General features: G+C 53.9%; 1 protein-coding gene across 2 annotated transcripts; it reads left to right on the plus strand.

Moving 5' to 3' along the window:
• Nucleotides 1–1,167: 1,167 nt before the first annotated feature.
• Clec2l (C-type lectin domain family 2 member L) lies at nt 1,168–15,864 on the plus strand. 2 transcript variants are annotated; one of them, XM_042677273.1, is made up of 5 exons: nt 1,168–1,351; nt 8,596–8,670; nt 11,661–11,827; nt 13,501–13,601; nt 15,195–15,864. In XM_042677273.1, exons 1-5 carry the CDS (start codon nt 1,168–1,170, stop codon nt 15,304–15,306), a joined length of 639 nt encoding a protein of 212 aa, XP_042533207.1. In that variant the 3' UTR covers nt 15,307–15,864. The 2 variants fall into 2 exon arrangements, with proteins under 2 accessions (XP_042533207.1, XP_042533208.1); XM_042677274.1 differs by lacking the exon at nt 8,596–8,670.
• The last annotated feature ends 382 nt before the right edge of the window (nt 15,865–16,246 follow it).

Consider the following 16,246-nt stretch of genomic DNA (forward strand, 5'->3'; position numbering starts at 1 on the left):
TCACTTGAGCCACATCGCCACTTCTGGGTTTGTTTGTTTGTTTTGCTGGTTCATTGGAGATAAGGTTCTCTCATATTTATCTGTGAAGGTTGGATTTGAACCTGGATTCTTAGACCTCAGCCTCTGGATTGGATAGGATTATACGCGCCTGGCTTCACTGGGATTTTAAGAGTTAATGGTGGAAGCTGGGTGCTGGTGGCTCCTACTTGTAATCCTAGATAAGGAGGAGGCTGAGATCTGAGGATCAGGGTTGAAAGCCAGCCTGGGCAGCAAAGTCCATGAGACTCTTATCTCCAGTAAACCACCAGAAAACCGGAAGTGGAGCTATGGTTCAAAGCGGTAGAGTGCTGGCAATGAGCAAAAGAGCTGAGGGTCAGCGCCCACAACTAAATAAAAGAGTTAATGGTGAGTTGGACGGGGAAGACTACAGGGTCACCGAGGGTGAAGGCAAGATAGAAGTCAGAGGTGCATTGTGTTGGAGAGGTAGGGAGGTCCCCTGCTGGAGGCTGAAGCTGAGGCCAGAGTAGAGGGGAATGAAGGCTACAGAGGGAGCCCTGCCAACCACTAACAGCCTGGGGTGCCTTCAGCAATGCCCAGGGCAGCCGGGTGCGGTGGCTCATCCCTGTAATCCCAGCTACTCAGCCGGGACTTAAGGCCTGTTGGTAAGACCCCATCTCAACCAATAAAAGTCCGGGTGAGGTGGCTGTGGATTCTGGGGTCTGTTCCCAGATGCGGGAACAGGTGGATAGGGGTCCAAAAATAATCAGAGCAAAAAACCAAAAAAGGACTGGAGGCGGGGCTCAGCCGGTGGAGCACCTGCCTGGAAACTTCTCCACGGACATGAATGATGAATGCATCCCGCAGCCTTCCTAAATGCGAATGGGTCCGGAACGCGTGGCCGGTGCGCCCGTGGTCTGTCACGAATGGGGGTGTCCAGTCACCGCCCTCACGTCACCCCAGCTCCCCGCCCCTCCGGGCCCCGCGCCCGGCTCCTCCCCGCGCCCGCGTGTGCGCGCCGGCTGCGGCGGGGCCGGGGACGCGGAGCGGCGGAGCGCGAGCGGGGCTCGGCCCAGGCTGCGATCCCCGCGTCCTCGCCCTCCGAGCCGGCCTGGGGGGGCCCGCACCCGGGCGCAGGAGCGCGGGGCGCGGCGCGGCGGAGCGGCCCGCATGGAGCCGGCCCGGGAGCCCCCCGCGCGGACCCGGCCCCCGCCGCCCGCCGCGCGCCCGGCGCCCGCCGCCGCGCCCCGGCCGCGCTCGCCCGCCGACGCCGAGGCCCGCGGCCCCGAGGGCGCGCTGCGGAGATCGGGGTCGGGCTACGAGGGCAGCACCAGCTGGAAGGCGGCCCTGGAGGGTAAGCGCCGCGCCCCGCGCCCCGATGCCGGCCGGGCGGCGGGAGTCACCTTGCGGCTGCCCGAGGGGGCGCGCGGGGACGCGGGGCGCGTAGGCCGCGGGCCCCCCTCATCCCCCCCCCCCCCCCCCCCGCGTCACCGGGGCCGCGGCGGCGGCTGACCTTGGGAGGAGCTTCGTCGGCTCCAGCCCCGCACCTGCCCCGCATGTGGGGCGGGTGAGGGGTGTCTCGATCTGGGGCCGCGGCGGGGGCGAAGCGCGGGGGGCGGTGCGAGGCTGTGCCCTCCGGTGCCCGGGCTCGGGGGCGACCCCGCCGCGGTGACACGGACCCGGCGCCGGCTGCCAGCGCCGCGCGCGGCACATGCTGGAGTTGACCGGAGAGATACTTTTCTTTTTGTAGGTCAGTCGTGAACTCGGGGCCTGGGCGCCGTGCCTCGGCTCTTCAGCTCCAGGCGAGCGCTCTACCCCTTGAGCCACAGCGCCACTTCCGCTTCTTGAGTGGTTCCTTGGAGATAAGAGTTCCCCGGAGCCGCTCCTGCCCGGCTGGCTTTGAACCCCGATCCTTAGATCTCCAAATTATTTCTCGAACTTTCCCGGTCATCTCGCCGGTACTTCTTCCGTAGGCCGCCGTTCTGATGGCTCTGCCCACTGAACCTTCGTTCTAGCCCCTGCCTGGCAGGGCCTTGGTCAGGGCGGTGAGGCGCCCATTACTGCCGCCTGGGCCTTTGATTGGCACCTGGTGCTTCCTACTGCCCTCTGGTCGGCGGCCCTGCCAGGGTCCTCTAGGCACTGGGTCCGTCCTGTGCTTGCCAGCTGCTCTGCCTTGGTCCCCTGCCCGGTGGCTCCCTGCACAGCCTTGCTCTGTGACTCAGTCTACCCGTGTCCCCTCCTCTCCTCTCCCCTCCCGGAGGTACCTTTGACGCCCTGGGGCTTGAGTCATCAGTATCTTGCTCTGTTGCTTCCTGGGGGGGGGGGGCTTCTAGGATCTGGGGTCACCTGGGTGCTCCTTGAGTGTCTCCATCTCCTGTCACCCTAGGGTGCTTGTGGGCCAGGACGCAGCCTCTCTCGGTTGCTGCGGTGTGAGCCTTTATACTGGTTTGTGCTGTTGGTTCCGTTTGCAGCGGTAGGGATTGAATCCAGGCCCTCCTGCGCACTAGACGAGTGCTCTGCCACTTGAACCACATCCTTGGCCCTGCTGCCTTTTGTGCTAGAGTCTTGATAACTTTGCCCAAGCCAGGGTGGCCTCCCAACTCTGACATCTTCCTACCTCCACCTCCTGCTCAGGCTGGGATTGCAGGCACGCACCACAATGCCTAGCTTCATTCATTTGCTGTACAAGATTCAGATGTTACCCTAGGCCCCGGGCTTGAAGAGACCCCAAGGTCTGGCTGAGTCCAGTGAAGTACGAAGAGCATGGTGTCTGGTAAACTTGACCCTGACCTGCCACATGCTGGGCTGGCAGGCGTCAGTGGAAGCCTGTTTCTTCATCCACAGTCAGACAGTCATGGCTACCTCTCAGGGCCACACAGACAGGGTGTGGAGCAGGAGTGTCACCATGGCAGCTCCACCCCCAGGCTTCCTGGGCCTCTGGAGGTCTCTCTGGGTATCACGAAGCCTGAGTGGGGAGGGCAGGGAGCAATGGGACCCGAGCCCTCCCGAGCCATCCGGTGACCCTTGGATGCCACCTGCTTCCTGGAACTGCATTTCACTGGTTCTAGAGAGCTTGGGGACTTGGAGTCACTGTTTAGCCCAGCAGTGGATAAACAATGCTGGGGCTTGAACTCAGGGCCTTGTGTTGCTTGGCTTGTGGATGGTCTTCCTTCCTTCCTTCCTTTTCTCTCTCCTCTCTTCTCTCTCTCTCCTCCCTCCCTTTCTTTTTTTTTTTCTTTCTTTCTTTCTTTGTTTCTTTCTTTCTTTGTCAGTGTGGGGCTTGAACTCTGGGCCTGGGCGCTGTCCCTCAGCTCTTCAACTCAAGGCGAGTGCTCTACTACTTGAGCCACAGTGCCACTTCCAGCTTTTTCTGCTTATGTGGTGCTGAGGAATTGAACCCAGGGCCTCATGCATGCAAGGCAAGCGCTCTACCACTGAGCCACCTTCCCAACCCTTCTCTCGCTCTCTCTCTTACCTTCTTTCTTTTCCTCCCTTCCCCTTCCTTCCTCCTTCCCTTCGCTTCCCTTTCCTCTCCTCTCCTCTCCTCTCCTCTCCTCTCCTCTCCTCTCCTCTCCTCTCCTTTCCTTTCCTTTCCTTTCCTTTCTTTCTGCCCTGAGTTCAAGCCCTGGGGGCTGTCCCTGAGCTTTTTCACTCAAAGCTAGCACTCTTCCACTATGAAGCGCAGCTCACTGTGGGTTTTCTGGTGGTCAGGTGGAGCTGAGTCTCGTGGACTTTCCAGGCTGGCTTCACACCGTGCTCCTCGGATCTCACGAGCCACCGGTGCCTGGCTCTTTCTTGGCTTTTAATTCAAGGCTGGTACTCTGTCACTTGAGTTACACCTCCACTTCTGTCTTTTTGCTGGCTAATAGGAGATAAGAGTCTTGGGGACGATTCTACTCGGGCTGGCTTTGAACTGCGATCCTCAGATCTCAACTTCCTTAATAGCTAGGGTGACAGGCGTGAGCCCGTGGCACCTGGCTTAGGCCAGCACTCTTGAGGGGAAGGAGCGAGGTCTTGTCCTGATCACGCTGAGTCCTCTCACCGTGCCAGGAGTGAACCTCAGGCCAGCCCTCACCCGTCACCCCACGCACGCCCCACGCTCAGTGAGAGCGCTGTGAGTCTAGGGGTCTCACGCAGGGACACACGAAGCCCCCATGGGGCTCATCACAGGTCCCTCTGGTGTGAAAGTTCTTCCCGTGTCTTGTGAGGCTCAGCACCCCAGGTTTAGGAGGCTAATGGGAGGAGGTCCAAATGCACTTCCTGTGTGCCCAGCCTTCCCCTTGCACCCCAGATGAGAGTTGCTTCGCTCCGCAAGCCCAGGGCGAGGGCTGGGGCTGGAGGACTGTCCTTGGCGGAGCAGGTGGCTTCATCAGTAGAAAACCAGGCAGAAGTTCCCCGTGCATGCGCGCTCTCCTCTCCTGCGGACGCCAGCTGCCCCTTCCACCCAGGCAGAGTCTGGAAAGGTGACCTAGCGCTCCCGAAGGTTCTGGAACCACTGGAGGTGATTCAGGAGGAGCTATTTCTGGCAGTGGGGGGTGGGGGTGGGCTAGGAGGGAACAAAGTGGCCTGGGGTAAGTCGGGGCGAGGGGACAGAACGGCTCTGCCGACCTCAGGCTATAGATTTCCCAGTGACCACCAATTCTGAATTTTTAATGTTGAAAGTTTCTTGCTTAGGCAGAAACCCACAACTTCCTGATCAAAACCACACACATGCTTTTAGCCAAAGCTTCTTCAATTCTTTTAAAAAAATTACCAAGTTGTTATTTGATGGCTTTTAATCCTCGAGATAATGCTGGCCAGGCCACCTTGCCTGCAGCCATCCACCGGGGTTGCTGACTCGGCAGGTGGGGGGCGGGGAGGGGGGGGCGAGGGGAGCGGGGAGTCTGCAGAGGCTTTGTTCCAAGACTTCTACATGTCTTTTGGCCTTGAAGGTGAAGATGGATGACCAATCACATGAATTCATTGTTGTTTTCTTCAGAACCCCCTAGGGATGGGCTATCCCTATAGGCTATCTCCCCTTCCCCTCCATAGTGGGGCTTGAACTCAGGACACTGTCTCTGGGCTTATTTTGTTCCTACCTGGGCAGGCTTTGAACTAAGATCCTCAGATCTCAGCCTCCTGAGAAGTTAGGATTATAGGCGTGAGCCACCAGCACTCAGGGTTATTCATTTAAAAAATTTATTTATTTATTTTTATGCCAGTCCTAGGACTTGAACTCAGAGCCTGGGCTTTGTCTCTGAGCTTCTGTGCTCAAGGCTGGCATTCTGCCACTTGAATCACACTACCACTTCCAGCTTTTTGGTAGGTGACTGGAGATAAGAGGCTCACGGACTTTCCTGTCTGGGCTGGCTTTGAATTTTGATTCTCAGATCTCAGGACCCTGAGTAGCTATGATTAAAGGCATGAGCTACCAATGCCTGGCTACTGTGGGGTAGTGTAAAAGCCACAGCACAACTAGAACTGGGGTGAAGGAAGAGCAACAAAATTGAGATCTTGGGAACAAGTGGCTAAGTGGCCCCTGACTTTTAGTCTGCATGAGGAAGTGCAGAAAAAAAGCACATGAAGACCCCACAGACTCAGGATGAAGGAAGGTCAAAGAGTGGTAGAACTTTTCTTTCAGAAGGCTCTAGATCCCCATTCTAAACAGTATCTCCCCATGGTGGAAACTTGTGGTGAGAGCCCTCCAGTGTTAGGGCCTGTACGCCCTGTACACCAAGGGAAAGAACTGCAATCTACCTTCCATACTGAGTGTGGAGGACCATCTCTTGGGAGGACCAGTCCTCTTGTGGAGGACCAGTCTTCTTGGGAACAGCCCTAGCCAAGTTTATAATCTCCAGAAGAGAACATAGAAGAACCTTTTCAAGGAACTCTAATCTGCCCAAGAGGAAAATTGTACACAGAAACATACATTTTCTTCCCAGCCCTTCTTCCACATCAAGAAGAACTATCAGCTATCTCTATCTATCTATCTGTCTATCTACTATCTATCTATCTATCTATCTATCTATCTATCTATCTATCTATCTATCTATCTATCTATCTGTCTATCTGTTTTAGAAGATAAATTACACCATTAAAACAAGAATAGAATCCTTTAAGAGGGGATAGACATGATACAGCTTTAATAAACCTAAAAATCTTTGGGAATTAAAAATATAATTGCAGAACTGAAAAACACAGCAGAAGGGTAGTAAGATAAAATGGAGGAAATAGAGCAAAAGGGCAAAGAGACAGCAAATTCGAGAAAAACAAATGATGAGAAGTTTGGAAGATCAACCCAAGAAGAAATCTTCAATGATATAATTGAAGACAATTTCATAGACTTGAAGGATCTGAATTTCCAGATTGAAGGGCCATTGATGGCTAGCTAGAGGGAAGAAAGATAGGCTAAAACCAAGCATGGCTTGCAAGATGACAAGTTAAAATTATGTGTGATAAAGACTCTGTAAACTTCCATTTAGAATAAAAAGTAAGTGATTAAAATGAAATGGCTCATGGATGAGAACACATGTAGATTTTTCAAAAGCAACACTGGAGTGAGAAGCTGATACCTTCAAAATTCTGAAAAAAAAAAAAAAGAGTTCAAATTATAATGCCCTAATTTCACAGCTCCGGGGCTCCCACGGACCTTGGAATGCAATGAGGAGTTTTGCTCCTTGGAGTTGTTTGGTACACTGATTGTACTACAGCTTTTCTGAGACAGCCGTTGGGAGGTGCGACTCAAGAAGAATTCATGAATGAGAATGGAAGGAAAGCAGCACTACGTGGAGGCAGAGCAATTCTCAGGCCGCTGAGTTTAGAAGGAAACTAGTTAGATGGGAGCAGGTCAGAGAGTCCCGTGTAAGTTGTTCTAGACTGAATGTGAATTTCCTCTACAAATTCTGCTTAATTCCTAACCACTAAGTGGAATTAAATGTACCTATATATATGTACAATGGGCAAAATAGTTAAAAAAAATTGTTCTCCCCCAAAACATTCATAAAGGGAATTCACATTAGTAGGACATAATAATAAAGAATAATAATAAAGATAATAATAAAGAATAATAGTAATAAGTCAACAACTGCGGATGAGGCTGTAGAGAAACCGGAACCCACTACATTGGGGGTGCAAATGTAAAATGGCGAGTCGCTGTGGAAAACAGTTGGATACTTTCCTCAAAAAGTACAGCAAAATTACCATACAATCCAACAATTCCGCTCCATGGTAAATGACCCAAAGAACCGAAACTGGGGACTCAAAAGTCTTTGTATACCATGTTCATGGCTGTAAAATTCATGATAGCCAAACAACACAAGTATCCACCATCAGATAAACAAAAATGTAGCTTAGCTACATAATAGAATAATATCAAGCCATAAAAAGGAATACAGTTGTGATACCTACTATAACATAGAGCCCTGAAAAGATAATATTAAGTGAAATAACCCCACATCAATGAACAACTATTGTATGGTTCCATGTATATGATATATCTATAACAGAAAACTGATGGAATGGGGAGCTTCTGTCAGGAAGACGAGAGCTTGAAAACAGACAGCTGTGCTTAATTCTGTTTTTGTTTTTTGTTTCTGTCCATCATAGTGCTTGAACTCTGGGCCTGGGCACTGTCCCTCAGCTCTTCAGCTCAAGGCGAGTGTTCTACTGCTTGAGCCACGGTGCCACTTCTAGTTTTCTGGTGGCTTATTGGAGATAAGAATCTCAGGGACTTTCCTGCCTGGGCTGGCTTTGAACTGTGATCCTCAGAGCTCAGCCTTCTGAGTAGCTAGGATTACAGGCGTGAGCCACCAGTGCCCGGCTAAATGTGCTTAATTCTTAGCTTCTCTTTTTCCTGAGATGAGGTCTCACTAAGTAGCCCAGGTTGGCCTTGAACTCAAGATCGTCCTGTTTTAACCTCTCTAATGCTGAGTTACAGGCACGCACCATTATTTCTGGCTACTTCCTGGCTATTAATTATTTAAAAATAGTTACAATGGATGTGTGCCAGTGGCTCATGCCTGTAATCCTACCTGAGATCGGAGGATCATGATTCAAAGCCAACCAAGGCAGAAAGGTCTGTGAGATTCTTGTCTTCAGTTAATCACCAGAAAGCCAGAAGTAGAGCTGTGACTCAAAGTGGTACAGTGCTAGCCTTGAACAAAAAAGCCCAGGGACAGCACCAGGCCCTGAGTTCAAGCCCAGCCTCGGAGGATCAGGTGAGATGGTTAGAGGAAGGCTGGACTTCCATCGGTCAGGGTGGGAGAGGAGAAGGCCAAGGGTAGGTCTCCTCGCTGCAGGCCTGGGATGGCTGAGTGGCTTATTTCTAGGGCCTGTCAGGCGGATGTCTGGGACAGTGTGAAGACCCAGCCCGCGATTCCGGCTTGGGAAGCTCTGACTGTCAAACAGTCTGTGTTCTGTCATGACGGTGTTCAAGTGGGAGCATGGCAGAAATCGAGCTGGTTCTCAGTTGGTGGCCATCAGAGTCACCTGGAGTGCTCCTTACACCCCAGCTGGCTTGGCTCCGCCTGGTCTCTCCCAGGGCTTGGGGCTGGAGGTGGGGGCGGTGGGGAGGCAGCGGGTGGGGACGGGCTGGGCATTCACGTCCCTCTCTCTCCTCAGACACCACCACGCGGCTCTTGCTGGGGGCCATCGCCGTCCTGCTTTTTGCCATCCTGGTGGTGATGAGCATCTTGGGTGAGCACACATGTCAGCGCATGATGCTGCCTGAATGTCAGAGCATGATGCCGCCTCGCTTATACATGACTTGCCCCCAGCATGGCCGAGGAAGCAAAGAAGAAGGCCCAACATACCAGGAATTCTGGGAGGCCACCAAGGAGACTGGAAGTAGAGTGCTGGCGTGGGCGACATGTTGGCCTCGCGAGCATATCCCGCCAGGCCTCACCCGCGTCCTCTTCTAACTTTTTAAAAAAATTTTATTTGTATTTTTACTTTTGCCAGTCGTGGGGCTTGAACTCAGGGCCTGGGCACTGTCCCTGAACTTCTTTTGCTCAAGGCTAGCACCCTACCACTCGAGCCACAGCACTGTTTCTGGCTTTTTCTGTGTATGGGGTACTGAGGACTTGAACCCAGGGCTTCATGCATGCTAGGCAAGGACTCTACCATTGAGCCACCTTCCCCCCCCCCATGCCCTCTTTATGGGCCTTGCAGGTGAGTTGGAAGTGACAGGCATTATTTCACAAGTGTTTTGAGAACTCACCAAACTTGGGGGAGGTTGGGCAGGCCATGCTTCTAGGTGATGGTTCAGAGATGAGGGACTTTAGATACCACACTTATTCAGCTTTTATTAGACCCTGCTGCTTGGAGGACCCTTGGACTCAGGGGTAGTCGTTTACAAACAGATGCTAAAGCTGAGTATGGTAGCTCATGCCTGTAATCCTAGCTACTCAGGAAGTAGAGAGCTAGGACTCTCAGGCTAGGTTAAGACTACGTCTTACTCAATGGCCTGGCAGGGTGTGGAGTGGCAGTTATCCCAGCAAGGCGGTGGGAGAGGGGAGAGGGCGGGGGAACACGTAGGAGGCCACAGTCCAGGTCAACCTAGGGAATAAAGCGAGACGCCCCCCCACTATGAAAATGAGCAATGCAAAAAGAAAATAGCCAATGGAAGATGGCACCAGCCGCATGGTTCAAGTGATAGAGCACCTGCCTAGAAAGCCTTGAGACCCCGAGTTTTATCTCCGGGACTACCACAAAAGAAAAAAATGGTGACTATGACCTCATGGCCTCTGCCCAGGGAGATGCGCAGTAGCAAAGGCATCGCTGTAGGGACTGCATGCTGAGCTTGTGGACAGACAGGAGCCCCCAGAGGTGCACCCGGTCCCCTAGCAAGGACGGATTAGCAGTTTTTGTTGATAACGACATGCACAGGCATTCACAGATGTGGAACCCATAGCAGCTGTTAGACTCAGAGGCTCTTACCGTCTTTTAGCAGCGGAATGAGGATGAATACACCGGAAAGTAGCTAGGAAATATAAAGGTGGTGGGCAAAGATGGAAGGTCTTTTTTTTTTGGGTCCAGTCGTGGGGCCTGAACTCTGGGCCTGGGCGCTGTCCCTCAGCTCTTCAGCTCAAGGCTAGCGCTCTACCACTTGAGCCACAGCGCCACTTCCGGCTTTTTTCTTTTTGCTTATGTGGTGCTGAGGAATCGAACCCAGGGCCTCAGGCATGCAAGGCAAGCGCTTTACCACTGAGCTACCTTCCCAGCCCTGTGATGGAAGGTCTTTGCAGAAAGTCTGTGATTGCTCATTACCTTGCTGACTCTACTTGTCTTCAAGGAGAGGAGAGGGGCTGCTCTTTTCTTTCTAGAGATGGGAGGTGTGTGTGTGTGTGTGTGTGTGTGTGTGTGTGTGTGTGTGTGTGTGTGTGTGTGTGTGTGTGTGTGTTTAAGAGATAGAGAGGGAGCCTTTCCCTTTCAGGTGCATCTGGGGAGCGCGGAGAACTTTACCTGTATCTTCTGGCTCTCAGCTGCATTCAGCCCAAATGATCCTTATACTAAAGTGGCATGTTTGGGGGTGGTTGTGTTTTACACATAGCCAAAGGGTGCTCGGAGAAACAAGGACTGAAAGGGTGGAAGAATTCACCCAGGCTGGGCAGGGGCCAGGAATCTGGCTACTCTTGAGAAGCTAAGCATGTCCCGGCTCCTGCTGGGTTTGTGAAAGGGGTCCGGTGCTTCTGCTTTTAATCTCTGAGGGGTGCTGGAGGGCCAGCGTGACTCCTTCAAACACAGGAGACCACCAGCAACACTGTCGCTGCTGCTCCAACCCCACAATGTGCCTTGCATGATAAGCAGAGGGTGTGAGAGTGTATTTTGAACTCAGGGCCTCATGCTCTTGCTTGGCTTTGTCACCAGATGCTTGCGTTCTACCACTTGAGTCACAGCTCCACTTCCAGCTTCATACTGGTTAATTGGAGATAAAAGGCACACAGACTTTTCTGCCACGGGTTGGCTTTACACCTTGATCCTCAGATCTCAGCCTCCTGTGTAGCTAGGATGACAGGCATGAGCCCCGCGCACGCGCTTGGCTGCACTGGGACTTAAAAGGCGATTTCCATGTGTGCTGGCCTGTAAGCAGACCAGCTTGGAAAGAGGCTGTACGAATGATGGAAGGGCATAGCTTAACTCCTTTGGCACGGAGGCCCATGGAAATCTGGAGGCGCTCCTTCCGAGTTTCTGTCCTAGAAAAGCGTGCAGTAGAGGCGTGCAGAGCCTGTTCACGGAATCAGTCTGCCGGCTGGACAGGCAGGGCCCTGGAGCCCAGCGCGGCGACCCCGCTGCTGCGGCTGGAGCACCATCCTAGGTGGCTGGGCTTTCCTGGTGGCAATGCCTCAGTGGAGATGAGGACACTGCAGAGAGGAGGCGATGGAGTCTGTGAGCAAGCATGAGGGAGGCCGGGGTCCCCCAAGGAGGCGGCAGAGGACAGATCTACCCTCTTCTTGCCTCGCCTTAGGTCTGGGTCACTGGACGGAGATGCACACTTTCAAAGGAACGTTCCAATTGGGGGCGTGGCTCAAGCAGTCCAGGGCTTGTCCAGCAAGCCGGAGGCCCTGCTTCCCATCCAGCACGTGTCCAAGCCAGTAGCTGAGTTTCTGGGCAGCGAGGGGAAGAGGAGTGAGAGTTTCAGAGGTGGGAGGGACACATACTGAGCGTCTTCTCCCCGCTGCCCGCAGCTTCGAAGGGCTGCATCAAGTGTGAAGCGCCCTGCCCGGAGGACTGGCTGCTCTACGGCAGGAAATGCTACTTTTTCTCCGAGGAGCCGAGGGACTGGAACACGGGCAGGCAGTACTGCCACAGCCACGAAGCGGCGCTCGCTGTCATCCAGAGCCAGAAGGAGCTGGTGAGCACACAGGACAGAGGCAGGGGCCCCCAGCCAGCCACCCTTGCCAGCAACGATGCAGACGCACTGCCAGCATGTCCCAAGTACCCTATGCCTGTCACCTGGCCACTGCAGAGCCACAGGGCTGCAGATGAACCCCGCCGCCCTAGGGGGCTGACCAGGGCTGCTTTGACTCCAGTACTCATCTCCTTCCCCCAGAATGAACTACAAGAAACGTGTTGGACACTGGTGGCTTACGCCTGTAATCCTAGCTAGTTAGGAGGCTGAGGATCCCAGTTTGAAGCCAGCCTGGGAAGGAAAGTCTTTGAGACTCTTATCTCCAGTGAACCACCAAAAAGCCAGAATCAAGAGGTAGAGTGCTAGCTTTGAGCAAAAAACTCCAGGATAGCATCCAGGTCCTGCGTTCAAGCCCCAGTATTGTTACACACACACACACACACACACACACACACACACACACACACACGTTATAAACACACTTATGAAATGTAAAAGCATTATGCTATACCAATCCACATCGGAATGTGTGATCTCTCTATTTAATACCCCAAACAGTTTTGCCAATAGTAATGTTAACAAACAGAATTAATAAATGTTAGGAAAGCTCAACTGAACAAACAGAAACAAAAAAGACAGAGACCTTAACAGACCAGATCAGATTTCAGTCATCGCTGAAGAGGGGCACCATGTAACCTGGAACAGAGTCTGATATAAAAGGCACATGGAAGGAGAGTCTGGGTCTTAAATACAGTCAAAGAAGGAAGCTGTTGGGTTGTGAAATCAGGGAGCTTCAGCAGAAGGTCATGTAGATATTATGAAGCTCAATGGCTATACTGCTACTTATTATGACTGAAAGTAGTTATTATTTTTTGTCAATTGTGGGGCTTGAACTCAGGGTCTGGGTGCTGTCTCCAAGCTTTTGTGCTCAAGGCTCATGTTCTACCATTTTGAGCCAAGTGCCACTTCTGGATTTCTGGTGGTTAACTGGAGATAAGTCTCGTGGATTTTCCTGCCTGGGTTGGCGTTGAAATAGGATCCTCCAAACTCAGCCTCCTGAATAGCTAGGATTACAGGTATGAGCTGCCTGGCTATATTTTTAGATAAGTCCTGAGAACTGGCCTGGGGTGTGTGTGGGGGGTGTGTGTGAGGTGGGTGGGAGGTCTATGGGCCATGGAGAGACAGCACTAGCTTATGAGAACAAGGTAGATTCCCATCAGTAAATCCCTTGTTACATTGGGGTTTAAGCCTGGTCATGTGGCATTTCCAAACAGCAGATGTGTTAACGATCATTTTTGTCAGTCTTTGGTACATGGAATTTCTCTGCCTCCTTGTGTAGAGAAAGTTCTAGAAGTATGGGGAAGGACAACCCACCTGAGCCTGGGTTTTTGTCCCAGAGGTCCAGTCCAGCCAGTGGGCAGAGTGCTGGGGCCTTGTAGGCTTCCTGGCCAGAGGAACTGCTGAGTGTTGGGTGACCAACACTGGACAGAACTCCCACATGACGGAAGGAGACTCAGCTCAGAATGCTCCTTTTCTGGCGTGGCGAGGTAGCCTTCCAGTGTCTGCCCATCCTGACAGCCACGGTCTCCCACGCAGAGCTTTGTCTTGGGGCGGTGCGGGAGTCTGGGGACTGCATCTAATAGCCACACATCTGACCGTACCTCTCTTTCTTATAGGAGTTCATGTTCAAGTTCACGAGGAGGGAGCCCTGGATTGGCCTGCGGAGAGTTGGGGACGAATTCCACTGGGTCAATGGGGACCCATTTGATCCGGACACGTGAGCTGAGGCGGCATCTTCTAGAAGGCCACAGAGCGTAGCTAGGGGAAGCCTCATCCCCAGATCCAACTCTCTGAGAGACGCACTGACTTTGTGCTGAGAAGTAACCGTGGGGGGTGATTGAGATCCTTGCACGGAAGTGGCAGGTGTCCTGGCCCTGCTGACACAGCCCTCAGAGCTCTGTGGCGTTAGGGCACAGGCTCGCTCTGCCTGTGCCTTCTTGATCTGTGCGGAGGGGCTCTGTGTGGCTCCTGTACAGCGCAGTCAGCCAGACCAGGAAGGAGGAAGGGGAGGCTGGAGTCCTCACCTCATTGGCTGGAGCTTAGTCACATGACCCCCCCACCGGGCTGCAAGGGAGGATGGGAGGTGGATGCTCTATTCTGGGCAGCCGTAGGCCACAAATGCATGGTCTCTCTGAGCATCCCTGACCACATGTGCTCAGGGAAGCCCCTCCCAAGGCGATGATGCTCGGGTGGGGGCTGGTATTTTTATGGCCCAAATGGTGCCAGGAGTGGTAGGTGGTGTGGGGTGGCGGTGGGGACGGTGACAGGTGGATCTGTGGGGGACAGGGTCGGCTTAGAGGTGTGCTGCAGAGGCCTGCGGGGGATGGAGCTCAGCTTTAGTCCAGCCCTCTAGAGGGGTAGAGCTGGCAGTGCCAGCCAGGAGTGGGCACGGATGCCCATCTGAGCATGATAGTACATGAGTGCCCAAAGACAGCCACAGAGCCAGCAGACCACAGCGGCCTTCACCTTTCCCCGCTCCCCAGCGCCCTTCCTGACTCTCAGTGCCTCTTCCTCTCTTCCTCTCTTCCAAGCCCCCAGCTAGCTCTTGCAAGAACTTGTGAATCTGCTTTCTTCCTACTTTTCTAGAAGCTTCCTTCTCTCAAACCCAGGATTATCCTGGAACTGGGATCTCGGAAGTGCTGCCGCCAGGGCAAGCACCTCTTGGGGGCGGGGGTCTTTCTGCTGTCCCCTTAGCGGCTAGGTAGCGGAAATCAGGGGGGACGCAGGTTTCTAATAATAGAGCTAGTCCTCGCGTGGTTTCAGTGAGTTCGGGCTGCGCAGCCCAGCGCTGCGGTGCTCCTGAGGCTGTGAGGATGGCTTCCTCCGCCCGTCTCTCCTGAACTCTCACCGTGTGCTCTGTAGCACGGTTGGGAAGTCAAGATGAGAGTTGTGCAGAGTCTACTGTCTAGGAGCTGGCTCACGTGAGAACTGGTGGGGACAGACGGACAGACACAGTCCCTTCAAGGTAGCGCCATGCGAGCTGCTCTTTGGCACAGGCAGGACGCTGAGGGGGACAGGCAGAGCGCGCTCCCAAACGGGCCCTGCGGAGTGCGGGGCGCAGAGCTGACCCTGGAAGGATGTAACAGCGGGGTGTAGACGGACAGAGGAGGACGCGTGGGGGGAGCTTGGGAGAGGGGTGGTCCACAGGGCCAGGGCACAGAACAGGGAGACAGGGGGAGACAGAGAAAGGTGCTTTGGGCCGCGTCTCAGGGTGCTTGCTGTGGGGATGGAGGACAGGCCGCAGGACTTGCAGGCACATGAGCTGCCCGTGCCAGTCCCAAATGCCTGGTGTCCTCTTTTCCTGGCACAGGTTCAGCATCTCCGGTCCAGGGGAATGTGTGTTCGTGGAGCCCACCAGGCTGGTGTCGACAGAGTGCCTCATGACCCGGCCCTGGGTGTGCAGCAAGATGGCCTACACGTGAGGGACCGCAGGCTGGAGGCGGCATCTCAACTCGGGCCCACGGGAGGCAGGCGTCTGCCCTGAGTCTGGCCTCCAGTGGGAGCCGCCTGCCCACTCCAAGTGGAAGGGGTGGGGTGGGGCATCTCTGCCCTGTCCCCTCTCTCTGGGTCTCCTCTGTCCCCAGGCAGGTCCTGTGGCTCAGCAGTTAAATCCCATATTCTAAGTAGCACATATGCATATGCAAATGCACACACACGCACACACACACACACACACACACACACACACAGAGGCCCTGCTCCGCCCACCCTTAGCTACCCACAAGCCCTTCCTTTGCCCTGGTGCTTGGGGAAAGCTGGAGGGCTGGCAAGGCCGCCATGAAGCTCCACCCTCCCCCATGGCTTCTCTTTCGGGGTGCTGGGGAAGGCAGGTAAGGCAAGGCTTCCTCCTCACCCCCCTCCAATCTAGCCCAGGCCCGGAGGCCCCTGCGTCCATCTGCCCTCTTTGCCTTCCCAGGGTCCTCAGGCAGGGCCGCTGCTGTGTCCGTGGTGCTGTTGTATGGATCACTAACGGAATAAAAAGATGGCTGGCGTCCAGCGAAGTCTGTGGTTATTGTTATTTATTCCAGGCTCACAGCTCGGGGGAGGCACAGAGGAGCTCTGTCTGCAGCAGCCACCTTGAGAATGGAAGATAAAAAAGAAAAAGGAACCCAAGAAATCTATTTTATGGCCTCAGGGTCTTTTCTCCTTTCAGCAGGCTACCGTGTTCTTAGCGGTCTAAAGCATAGGCTCCATTCTGTATTCATCAGCATTCTCCACTCATCAGTATTCAGGGCAAGATGACAAATGTTTATTCACACCTACCAGGTGCTAGACGCCATGCCAGGCATCAGGAATCCATGGCCTTGTCTCCCAAGGAGCAGAGGAAATGTTCTAGAATATTCTGGAACAGGGTAGAGAGAT

The sequence above is a fragment of the Dipodomys spectabilis genome, unplaced genomic scaffold (assembly GCF_019054845.1).
Source record: "Dipodomys spectabilis isolate Male_0828 unplaced genomic scaffold, ASM1905484v1 ptg000034l, whole genome shotgun sequence".
In the NCBI taxonomy this organism is placed as follows: domain Eukaryota; kingdom Metazoa; phylum Chordata; class Mammalia; order Rodentia; family Heteromyidae; genus Dipodomys; species Dipodomys spectabilis.

Bases quoted from the DNA above. Each gene is read 5' to 3' on its own strand.
- Clec2l (XM_042677273.1), top strand. From the start codon at position 1,168: ATGGAGCCGGCCCGGGAGCCCCCCGCGCGGACCCGGCCCCCGCCGCCC. The intron at 1,352-8,595 runs GTAAGCGCCGCG...CTCTCTCCTCAG, and splicing joins CTGGAAGGCGGCCCTGGAGG to ACACCACCACGCGGCTCTTG. The intron at 11,828-13,500 runs GTGAGCACACAG...TCTTTCTTATAG, and splicing joins TCCAGAGCCAGAAGGAGCTG to GAGTTCATGTTCAAGTTCAC.